This window comes from Carassius gibelio, chromosome A3 (assembly GCF_023724105.1).
Source record: "Carassius gibelio isolate Cgi1373 ecotype wild population from Czech Republic chromosome A3, carGib1.2-hapl.c, whole genome shotgun sequence".
Classification (NCBI taxonomy): domain Eukaryota; kingdom Metazoa; phylum Chordata; class Actinopteri; order Cypriniformes; family Cyprinidae; genus Carassius; species Carassius gibelio.
This window is the reverse complement of record NC_068373.1, coordinates 17,885,346-17,898,131: the sequence shown is the minus strand read 5'-3', so window position 1 is coordinate 17,898,131 and position 12,786 is coordinate 17,885,346. Positions and strand designations below refer to the sequence as shown.

General features: G+C 34.6%; 1 protein-coding gene across 1 annotated transcript in view; it reads left to right on the top strand.

Annotated features, from left to right (window-relative positions):
• The window catches only part of LOC127957127 (deleted in malignant brain tumors 1 protein), a 60,893-nt gene that overhangs the window by 31,517 nt on the left and 16,590 nt on the right, over window positions 1-12,786 (top strand). Inside the window, exons 18-21 of the mRNA XM_052555518.1 lie at window positions 5,147-5,452; window positions 6,020-6,148; window positions 6,281-6,531; window positions 12,662-12,782. Of these exons, the coding sequence (XP_052411478.1) occupies window positions 5,147-5,452; window positions 6,020-6,148; window positions 6,281-6,531; window positions 12,662-12,782 (807 nt within the window). The remainder of the gene's footprint in view (window positions 1-5,146; window positions 5,453-6,019; window positions 6,149-6,280; window positions 6,532-12,661; window positions 12,783-12,786) is intronic.

Sequence of the window (12,786 nt, the reverse complement as noted above, 5' to 3'; positions counted from 1 at the left end):
AGGGCGTTACAGTAATCTATCCTAGAGATGACAAAGGAATTCATCAGCTTTTCAGCTACTGAGAAATTTAGCATAGGTCGTAATCTAGCTATATTTCTGAGGTGAAAAAAGGATGATTTAACTGTACTCTGGACAAAAGAATCAAATGAAAGCCTGGTATCAAAAATAACTCCAAGATTCCTCACTTTAGCTTGAGTAGCCAAGACAGAGCCATCAATAGTCAAAGATAAGGAACCAGCTTTTGAAATTTGATGACGGGAACCAATAAGCATAACTTCAGTTTTACCACTATTCAGACACAAAAAAAGAACAAGAGGCTTTAACCTTGACCTTGACATTTAAGTTTGGCATTCTGATACAGTTCCCTTCCCACACATACACCCAAATAAATTATAACAATGACGCTCAATCACATCTTGAAATTACCATGAAACTAAGTTGACACTGACCACTGAGAAGCATTCTGCTCCAGTCGTGCTTGCAAATCAGTCTCTGTCTGATCAGCTAGACCTTTCATCATCAGACCCAGGCTTGAATTTATAAGGTAAAACTGATACCATCTTTTCTCTCTATACATTCTCTCCGGAGCTGTCAGTCAGTTATAGAAATGGGCGTTTCGTTTCCGACACACTTTGTATGCAATAGACCAATAACAAAGGACTGGGCCATCTGAACATTCAGAGCAGAGTAGACTCATGGAAATGAGGGGTTTAGAGAGACCAAATCTTAGAACTGCTTTATACAAATCGTTTGAAAAATCATTGAGAAATGTGGTGAAATGAAATGTATATTATGAGTAAACTAAAGTGTTTTTTGACCTTGCATGCATAACTTTTTGTAGGAGACTACCAAAACAATATTAGGAACCTTACAAATAGCATGAAGGTGGCACCAGAATGTAAGTTGGTGTGGCTTAATGGTTACAGATCTGAGCCACTAACTTAAAAGTAGACTGACCTGAACTGACAATGCAGCTCTGCTAAACATAAAAAATGGAATAAGGCTGTACTAATGATCTGTATTGGCCAGTGTGGTGTGTCTTCATATACACGCATTTAACCACAAGTTTCAGAAACCTTAAAATGTGTGAACAATGTGAATATGTCTAAGTGCAGCAGCAAGCACATTTAGAGCACACGTTCTCAAAGAGATTTCAAACATTTGAAAAGACAACTTGTGTTTGCTTTTGTAAAGAACAGAATAAGCTGACATTGAATTACATATTTGCAAAGTCTAGTGAAAACTGACTAGCATGTTAAAGTGCACATTAGTTGGCAGAATGCTGAAAGGCTGAACTAAAAACAAGTGCTTATATTTATTATAGAAATATTTAGTATAGAAGGTAGTGGGTATTTCACAGATCTCAGTGGTTACTGAGGTTAGCTCCTACTTGAACATAAATAAATAATGAGCTATTTCTTCTGATTTACTCTATGAGAAGTTGAAGTGTTTAGTAAGACGGGGCGGTAGCAGTAAAATGAGGAACTAGTAGTTCTGTTCACACAGAGCTAGTTTCTGTCTGACTCAGAGAACATGTGAAGAGCAACAGAGATGCACATCACGGATATCGATCAATGAAAGAACAGAAATGATGATATCACTGCTTGACTTCACACTTGGTAAACAGTTTTTAAATTGATACCATTTCATTTATTATTATATTAAATGATATACACTGTTTTAAATCATTAAATAAATATTAATATAAATTAGAAGGGTTACTGTTCTTTTTACAAATACGTGAACTCTCTATATCATCAGAAGCAGTAGTGTCCTGCATAAAAAGCAGTTTTAATTGCAAACAAATTCACTTTATATTGTCCAAGAAAATGTAAGACAGCAAACAAAAACAAACAAAAAAATACTTGCTTAATACTTCAACATACCAAATTTTTGTGATAAATTCTATTCTGATTTTAAAAATTCCTTATGTTTTCTTTTTGACAGTCATGGTTTTGAATGATTACCTAAATGTTTATACTCAAAAATATTTCTAATACTTTTCTCATTTATACATATATTTTTCTATTTTCTTCAGTTGTTGCCTCTTATTCAGTTTTTTATACTTTATTGGACTCTGACCTTCACTACAGATGCTGGTCATGTAATTAGAATATCATCAAAAAGTTGATTTATTTCACTAATTCCATTCAAAAAGTGAAACTTTTATATTATATTATATTATAATATATATTATTATATTATTGATAAAGGAATAGTTCACTCAAAATCTGAGCAACTCTGAATTACTTTATTTATTTATTTTCTGTAGACTCCACAAAGAGAAATTAGAAAAGGAGAAATAAAGATTTTCATTATTATATTTTTTTCCATGCAGTTACAATTAAAGTACACTTTAATTGTAAAAAAAAAGTTTTCCATACAGCTTATGTGTTGTATTCCAGGTCTTCTAAAACCGTAGAGTTTTAATACAGGTGTTGCCTGTATTAAAGCTTTAATCAGGATAAAACCGTACATTAAAAGCTAACAATGCAGCAGCATTTACAAGTAACAACATATCTAAAAGTATGAGACGACAACAAAACAAAAAACAGGCCTATCATTAAAAGCAGTGCTTGCACAGGTGCTGAAACTGATGTGATATTTTTCTGAATGGTTTTATATATATAGTAATGTTATTAGTGTCCTATGTGAACATATTCTGCATTTATTTTCCCCAGGTTTATTTTCTTTGAAAATCATATTTGAATGTGCAGCCACTATAGTTGCCGTTAGGCAAATATGTTGTATTCACCCCTTCAGTGTCAAATTAGAATAGAAGGAGAGCATTTGGCATCTAAGTCAAAATAACTGCTAATTTATTATGCAGAAAAGTTGAAGAACATTCGATGCAAATCCAAAAAAAGGCTGCATCTAACTTATTATCTCTTGAATATGAAAACACAACAAATCTGTTGTCTTAAAATGGTGGATCATAGTTCATGACAAAGTGCAGCCATTAAGTGGCCCCAACAGGGTATTGTATATGAAAAAATTTAATGAATAAAAATATATAGAATGAAGAGAATATTACATCTATATAATAAAAAGGTACCTGAACGAAAATTACGCATTTAACTGCTTGGTTATCAACATTCTGCAAAATATATTCTTCTGTGCTCAACAAAAGAAAGGAACTAATAGGTTTGCAGCTTGATGATGACAAAATGATGACCCAATTTCCATTTTTGGGTGAACTGTCCCTTACGTAAGTAGTTTTAGTATAAGTATCCTACAGGTAGCCTATAAGGAATACTGCAGTGAAGGTACAAGTAGTACCATAATAAATTTACATAAACATATTTGCATGCTACACTTTGTGATGTAAAAATGTAAAATATGACATTTTTATGAAGAGGCACATATGAATTAGGTCAAATGGATTAACCCTGTGAAAAGTCCTTGATATTCATTCAAATTAATTATATTCTTTTTAAAATATATGCCTTTTAAAATAATTATCATGTGCAGGATACATTTTTATTTAATTTTTTTTATTATTGAACATGCATGTATTTTCATTCTTAGAGGTATGTTAGTTAAATAAAAATAAATAAATAAATAAAAATTGGAATGAAGAAAGTATTTGTAATGATAAAAACTTCCTATTCATCCGGAAGAAGGAGGCGGGAACTGGCGCACAATCAAAATGAAACTTTAATGACAAAAATAAACACAAACCAGCGCACCAGCCCCTCAGGGACGACTGGTGTGCACAAAATAAAAAGCAAACATAAAATATTGCCCAGGCCTGGTCCTCTCTCGTCCTTCACTATCATCGCTCCAGTTTTATATCCTTCCATCTCCTCTGTGGGACTCGAGACCTGCGGTGGGGCGCAGGTGTCGCGGATTTCCCAATCACTCTACCGGCCTCGCTCGTTCCCACATCTCTCGGCCCCGCCCCACTCGTCACAGTATTACATACATATAATAAAAAAATTTATTACATTAGGTCCACAGTATTCGATGGCTGACTGTAGTAGGTGATTTCATATAATAATATAAATGTAAACTCATTACTTGTCTGAATTTCAACTTTATAATGAAATTATAAGCTACTAGACATAAAATGAATGAGATAAAGGGGCCTCAGTATTTTGCCCCTTATGAGACATTCCACCAGTTTCACAGACCAGGCATAAGCATGGTCCCAAATTAAATGTAAATCTGATCTGTTTTAACTGAAAGAAACTTGTGCTGATTGATCTTAAAAACATATCAGTGCCTTTGTTTTGTCTCAAGAATCACACCAGTAAGGTTTTTTTTTTGTTGTTGTTGTTGTTGTTTTTTCTAAGCCATGTTAATAAATATTACTTAAATTTCCCAGTTGAAGATTTGACTATGAAACCGGGCTATAATGTCATAAAAGAGTGAAAAAGATCATCTACAGCAGTTGATTCCATGTATTAGCTCATTATCTTTCCATTCTTCCTTTTGTGTGACTGATGGAAGTTTGTAAACTGGTGCTGTCACTTGAAAACTGGAAATCTCCACCCTCATGTCAAAGGCAGACACAGAAGAGGGGCAGCAGAGCTGTGGAAAGATTGATCTCTCATCTCCTCCTTTTACAGATTTATTCCCTATCAAATTAAGGTCTATTGTAAAGTAGAGATGTCATTTAAAGGGTTAAGTTATGTTTTAGGTGAGATATTATGAAAGCAAAAAGCACTAAACAAGACCAATAACCTTGATTTATTAACCTATTAACACAGAATACCCCATTTCCTCATGATATACTTACAAGTGTATAGTTGCTGGTGGGCTTAAATGGGTTAATTATGCCGTTATTTACAATTCAGTCAGAGCACATGCCACTGAGTTGAGGGCCAGGACATTTAGACGCACACTAAAGTCATTTTAGGCAATCACAAAACACTGGGCTCACTACCCAATCAGAGCACATTGCTTATTTCTGAGGGAGGGGCTTCATAAAAGCAGGAAATGACCAGCACATTGAGAGAAGGGAGAGAGAGTTGTGGAATAAAGGTAAATTATCTAGAAAATAATGTTGTTGTTTTTGTTTTTGTTTTTTTACTAAGCATTAACAAAATAATTAATGTTAATGTTAGACTGCACCTCATAAATCAAGCAATCAAGCCTTGAAAAAAAACTGTGAACCACACTTTTAATTTTCTCTATTCAACAGGAACTCAAAACATCAGTCTGGTCAATGGCTTGGATGCCTGCTCTGGAAGAGTTGAGTTATTTTATAATGGCACATGGAAGGCATTGTGTGGTGCATCCTGGGACATTGATGATGCTGCTCTGGTGTGCAGAGAGTTGGGATGTGGAAGAGCTGTTATTGCAGATGGCCAGTCTCTTTTTGGGGTAAGGGGTAATGTCTGGCTAAACGAGATCCACTGTAATGGAGACGAGTCATCCATCACACAGTGCTTAGAAAAGAATGGAAATAATTGTCCTCAGAGTAACGAAGCTGGAGTCATATGTTCAGGTAGGAGGATTTAGTCTTTCCCTAAATCAAAGTGTTCTTTGCAAGTGTGCTGGTGTAGTTCAACAGCACAAGGTTTGAGACTGACTGTCAGTCTGTGTAGGAGTTGTGGGGAACTTCAGTGATTCTTTTGGCAAGTTACAAAATGCCAGTAGGTGACAACAATTGACTGTCTTTAATAGTGATGTGCAGTCATATTTTGAAATGTCAATGAGATTTTTCTGGGCAAATCTCCATTGTTCATTATCAATGTACAGTGATGAATGAAGCACAGCTCACACAGAAATCACTTTCAAACCAAGCTGCTTTCTACTAGTCAAGAGCCCAAATTTGAATGAGCGAAACCTACATGGGGAAATTTGCCCTTGTGCAAAAATCCTCATTGCACAGATTCCGCATACTTTTAGCAACGATAAATGTGATCACACCTTAATTCATGAGCAAATTGAATATTTAATTTAAACGATTAGCTAAAACAAATATATGGAATCATTCAGCAGAAACATTACAGTAGTATGCCTTCTGAAGGTAGGGTGTACTCTTTTTAATGTACTAAAATCTTCCCTCCAGCTTCTTCATTTATTATCATTGGTGTTGTGGTAATAGCTGTACTGCTCATATTGTCTGCACTGCTGATCACTTTCCTGGTGAGGAGGAGACAAAAACAAAAGAAAATCCAAATAAGCTCCCGTTCAAAAGGTGAGAATGATTTCAGTAATGTGCTTTACCTTTAATTTGGTATGCTTGCAAATATCAGTGTTGAAACATCTTACCATCATAATAAAAAGTTGTTGTTGTTTTTTCCAATGCACTTTGTATCCCATGGTGCAGTTAATATGCCAGGTGTGCTCCATAATGACCAGAATGAAGAGCCTGCTGTGGATGACTATGAGCTTGTAGATATGGATGATGGTGATCATGATGATGTAAACTCTGACTCTGATCAAGATTACATCAATGTAGATCAAAATGACTCTGAACCAGACTACGTCAATGTGGAAACAGACGATTCAGAACAGGACTACATCAATGTAAATATAACAGAAAACAGAAGTTCACTGGACAGTAACTATGAAGATTTATGAAAGCTATTTGATGAAATTTTTTTCACAAAATAAAAGACCCTGTACCTTCTGAATGGATAACAGTACTAAATATCAGACAAGACAAGAGTCCATTGCTACACAAAAGTGCCACACAAAAATGGAGCAAGATTTGCTAGGCAAGGAACAAGTAAAGTCTGCAGTGAGTTATTCATTATATCCAATAATCAATGTCCAAGTATAAATTATTATTTGTATATAAAGAGAACAAAGACTCTTTGAACATTACTTTTATTAATTATCTTGAAATATCTGGAACGTAAGTGTGGATTATCTTTTCTTGTAGCAAAGCATCAATTTGTCTATTTGACTGAAAATGGTTAACTAACAAATTAGCAGTTGTTAACAGAGCTTTAGCAAAAAAGTATGTACTTTTATTAAAAGTGATATAGTGTTTTTGACAGCTTCTCAAGATGTGATGTCTAAAGAAGCAACCAATAAGGAAACTCGCTGAGAGAGAAAGCAGTAGCTGTATCCGTTCACAGTGTGTCACAACTACCCACAACCCATCTGTGTGTCTTCTTCTTTCAGTTGCTGTTGTTGTTAGACAACCGCAAATGAGCTACTGTTACTGTGTGATTTCTGCCTTTTATCATTACTGCCCACTGGATGCCTAAATAATTGAAAATAAAATATTTTTAAACAACAGTTTAAACAAAGAGTTTAATATGTTTAAAATTATATATTATTAATATATGTATTCTACACAATTTGCCTCTGAATAAAATTACAACTGCAAATACACTGTAAATCCAGTTTTTATTTCTCTGGGCTCAGGAAATGCTGAATATGTTGCCACTGTTTCACAGTCTCTGCCCTCTGTGTTTCCAAAAGGGCACTTCCTCAAATCTGCTTCACAGTTTACGTATTCTGAGAACAGAGCTAATCTCTGAATGTGTTAAAACACATCCTGCAAAATAACTAAAACTAGGAAATGTCACTGAATGCTACACTTTAACGCCATTTCAGAGTACTGCTTATATGATTTGGTTTCTTTATTCCCTTTTGCAATTTCTATCACATGTAAGCAGTTAGTTTCACTTCTTTGCAGAGATATTTTGAAGTTTTACATACTGTATGTTGTGATTAATTAAATGAAACATAAGCCAAGTCAAGTTGAGCTTTATTGTAATTCTGCTACATGTGTGGACATACAGTGGAATGAAATGTCATGCTTCACAGGACCATGTTGCTGCACAACCACAGACAAACAACAATGAAGTAAAACAGATTTTGACTACAGATTTACATGATGTTTACCTATACATAAACAAAAAAATACAAACTTTATGAATGCTTTATATAAATACTGTACCTATACACAACTAACCTAATGACAGATTTAACTATGAATATGTGACCCTGGACCACAGAAACAATCTAAAGTGTCAATTTTTCGAAACTGAGATTTGTACATTATCTGAAAAATAATTTTACCAAAAAGTGGTATATTTCAAGTTTATTTAATAAGTATACTTCATGAAGCAAGTATACAAATATCAGTGTTCTAGTAGTAAATTTGTAAGTGTACTGTTTCAGTACTCCTTGGGACTATATTGGCCCACTTTCTAGTATATAAAAGTATACTTTTAAGTATACTTTAAGTATAACAGTATAGCAAACTTTGAGTACACAACTAGTTGATCTCTATGTTTGTAGTTTGTACTGCAATTATACTTAAAGTGAACTTATAGGTATACTCATAGTTTACTAATTAGATACCTTGTATACTTTGAAGTATAGTCTCAGTAAACTACTAGTTTAGTAGATTTAAACTGCAACTCTTAAGTTTTCTTTAAAGCTACAGGTTGTAGGACCTGCCACTAGAGGGCGCACTATCAAAACAATAACAATCGCGTGGTTTGATGATGCTACGAAGGAGCGTGGAATGATGGGATGTGTTGCCTTCTATCCAACCGCTGACGGCCATCAATCAAACAAAGATAAATCATGGATTTAACACAAGTTCAACGATTTGCGCAGGTAGACTACAGACAAGGTCAATGCAAAGACGCGATCAGACTACGGATCAGATTCGTCCTCGCGCGGGTCTAGAGATGTGATGCCCCGTATTTGGCGTATATGCCCCATAATACAAATCTTGTTGATAGTTATAATAGCATACGTTTTCTGTAAAGATACGAACTCCGATACAACTCACCTGTCGAGTAAAACACAAATGGGATTGGCATCTCTTTCTAGTTGAAGTTTGTCGCGAAGCTACTTCCGCATTTGTCCACCACACTGTTGTCATGTGGTTTCTACGTCAGTAAAGGCGGTAACAAAGGGTAACTAACATCATTGACAGGCGACTGCACTGCCCCGTGTCACTGTTTAGAATGGGAATTTTCTCATGATTTACAAGTAGTTGAAAACATTAGAGATAGTTAGTAATCAGCTGGACAAAATATATAATACTAGCCTAGTGGTTTTTGGATATTTTACTGCAAATATCTTACAAATTGTACCTTTAAGTGAACTTCACATCATACTTTAAGTATACTATGTCCCTATTTAGGTTTGAATTTGTGTATAGTTTGTTATATGAATATCTGCACATACAAAACATCCAAAGAAAGAACAGGATATCTGCTTGTAAACAAAACACTGCTGAAAAACATGTTATTCTGGATTCATGTATTCTTCTTTTAAACACTTTAATGTGGGTAAGTTCCACAATGAATAAAGAAATAATGTTTGTTTGTTTTTTTTTTTGTTTTGTTTTTTCAAATATGTTTTATTGAGCACCAACCATACAAAGTGTACAAAATGTCAAACGGTACTTATAAATATGAAACAGTGCTCTCATTTTTTCATTTTTACCCCACTCCCCCTCACCTTCCCACAAAGCACCATTCCTATCCCCTACATGGGATGCCATACCCTGATGCCCCCTGCTCCTGGATGACAAACACCGTACAATAAAATAATAAATAATAAATAAATAAATAATCTGCATTGATGGTTAGTTACACTGTAAATCCTGAGGACATAACATTTCACTCTTCAGGCATGATGTTTAGAGAGTCAATGATGGAAAGCAAGGGGTTCCAAGTTTTGTCAAATCTCCTCAAGGAGCCTCTAAGGGAGAACCTTAGCCTCTCAAGTTTTAGATTATATAGGATTTCTTTAAAGGTGCTGTAGGGAACTTTTGTAAAAAAAAATATGTTTTACATATTTATTAAACCTGTCATTATGTCCTGACAGTAGAATATGAGACAGATAATCTGTGAAAAAAAATCAAGCTCCTCTGGCTCCTCCCAGTGGTCCTATTGCCATTTGCAGAAACTCCATCGCTCCCGGTAAAAAATAACCAGTCAGAGCTGCGGTCCGTAACTTTGTTTGTGTTCAAAATGTAGAAAAATTTATATAATAAGCAAGTACACCATGAATCAATTTTCCAAACCGTGTTTTTAGCTTGTCCTGAATCACTAGGGTGCACCTATAATAAGTGTTTATATTCAGACTATTTTAGATTGCTTCGGGGGTACCGCGGCGGAGTAACCCAGTACCTTTGTGATTCTTCATAAACATAAACAGAGAGAAGTAGTTCCGGCTACAATGTTCTTCCACAAGACGCAAGCAGTTCTGTTTATTAACCGCTAGAGCGTCAAAAGTTACCTACCGCAGCTTTAATCCATTGGTCGTATGTCAGGTTGAAATAGATTTTTAATTAATCAAATTAAGACACACGGCTGAGAGGGAGTATGTCTAAACACTGCGCACTAGTCCGAGTAGCACTAAAGGAAGCCATCAACATGGCGGCCACTCCAAGTAATGATGTCACAATGAAGACTCGAAATGAATGCAGTTCATTTATTGACAAACAAATATGAAAAGTAATTAACCTGTTGACAGCGGGTTTCTGTGTTCATATATTGAAGTAAAGGATGATTATTTTAATAAGTACCACATTTTCTTTACTCGTCTTGTTTTTGTATTTGCAATAACGGCCTGTGCGTAACGTTTGTAACACTTTATTTCTTTGTTCAGTTCTATTAACATTTACATGATTAAAACTGATCTTGAAAAACTGAGCGACCACATTGCTACATTAAAAATGTTAAGTTGTTAAGTTGGTCGCAGTGCTTTGCACTTAATGCCTCATCCGCGGTCATTCTTCAATAATGTTCATTAGTTAACATATATAAATAACATTAATAATAATGAACAATATTTCCACAGCATTTATTAATGCTTAGTTCGTGTTAATTTCATCATTTATTTATACATTAATGGACCATTGTCACTCTATATATAATCTCAATTGGGAGTTTGAATGGTCAATTTGATAGATAGGTGACTGCAGTGCACTTATAAGTCTGCATTAAACCGTAAAGCAAGAAGAAGATTTGTCACAACTCACGCACAGGCTGTGTCAAGGACACGCTTAGTACAGTTCAGACAGTTCAGCATCAGAGGTAAAAAAAAAACTATATAAATACTGTTCAGTTTCTTGCACAGATCGTTTTGTGTCTTCACACATCAGTATATTGTCAATTCATCACACATTGGCTGTGTGGAGTACGAGTTCAGTACAGTTCTGGCATTGCAGTGCATCAGAGAGACCGATCGTTTTGTCTTTAATCAATGTATCGTCACAAACCACAGGGTTTATTTTAGTTTTGTTTGTGTGTTTTTTATTATTTTTGTATTTAGCCATGATTCCCATTCACATCAATTATAAGACTGATAGACTGCAATGGTTTGAGTTAAAAAATCTTGATTTGTGTTCAACTGAAGAACCAAAGAAACCTACATCTTAGATGCCCTGGAGTTAAGCTTTCATTTTTGGGTGAACTATCCCTTTAATGTCAAACAGACAATTCCGGACCCCGAGATGAAAACAGTGATGGTCAGATGCTTTTAAAAAGTCACATTTTACGTATATTTAGTACTAAGCAAGTGTCAGTTTTGGACTTTGATCATATATATCATAAAAGGTACTTTTTTCATGCGGGCTGTTTGATTCTCCCCACCATTGACAGAATCCATCATTCATGAGATAATGTTTCCCCGCCACTGATGGAAATTTCTCAAATTGGATCAAAACACAGCAAAGAAGAAGCAGAAATAAGTGATTATGAATGTAAGCAGATGCATATGTAAAAGTTTTAATCAAGCATTAAACAGCACATAAATCAAAACTGCCCAATGTTACTGAATAAAAAACAGCCCAGGAAAAGTGCTGTAGGACCATGCAAGCGTTGGATATATTGATGGAAGCAATCTTCCATCTATGTTTTGATCAGCATTCTGAATCTGATCAAAAATATTTTACAAAAACATGTTTTTCTCAGCTTTTTGTTTAAAGTAGTCACATTTTAACACATTCAAGTGTTGATAAAAAAATAAACACACAAGCTGTGTTCTTTGCTTTGACATATTGCGTGTTCATATATTAATACAAAAAATATTATGTGTGTCAGTAAACTCTTTGTTAAAATAATAATTTAAAAAAACATGCTTGCGGTGGCTGTCACCTTTTTTAAAAACTCTGATGGGAAAGATTTAATGGGCAAAAGCAGCATGAATGTTCGTTCACAGTTTAGTAAAATAAGATCCACATATCAACACAATTGTGCACACAAGAATATTATCAGTTAAAAAAATAATACAGTTTGTTTATTTACATATTCAAACAGTAATTTGTGGTGTAAATTACCTTGTATAAGGTTACAGTCTTAATTGAATAAAAATAGTCTGAAGGACAGATCTTGACAGAGAAATGGACTGAACTCATAATAACTGCTGAGTGAAAGTTTTATTACTCACAAAAGCACCATCAGATTTTCTTATGATCCATGAATTCAATTAAATACCTCTTAAATTCATAAGAATGTTTTGCCACCCTTGTAATTTTATGATCTGTTGTGTTTTAAAATGAGTAATCTAATTAATATCTAAGCTAATTTCTAATCTTATAAGAGATAGTGAGTGATGACTGAGTTCAAGAAGTCTGGACTGGATTCTGCTTAAGATTGTGATCTCATAGAGAAAGTCTCTTTGCAATGAAATTCAAGCGAAACACGTGAAAGAGGCTGGGTAAAAAAGGGGTAGTTTTCTTGTCAAAATTCATTTTTAAAACAGTTAAAAGGGGAAGTGAATGTGTGTGTTTGCAGTTTTGGTTTTGTATGTTTTAAAAAGAGCAGATCGAGAGATCTTAAGTCCATTTGGGAGCAAAGCAAGGATTACCATGTCAAGACCTCCTCTTCTCTTTTTGATATTAGGTAA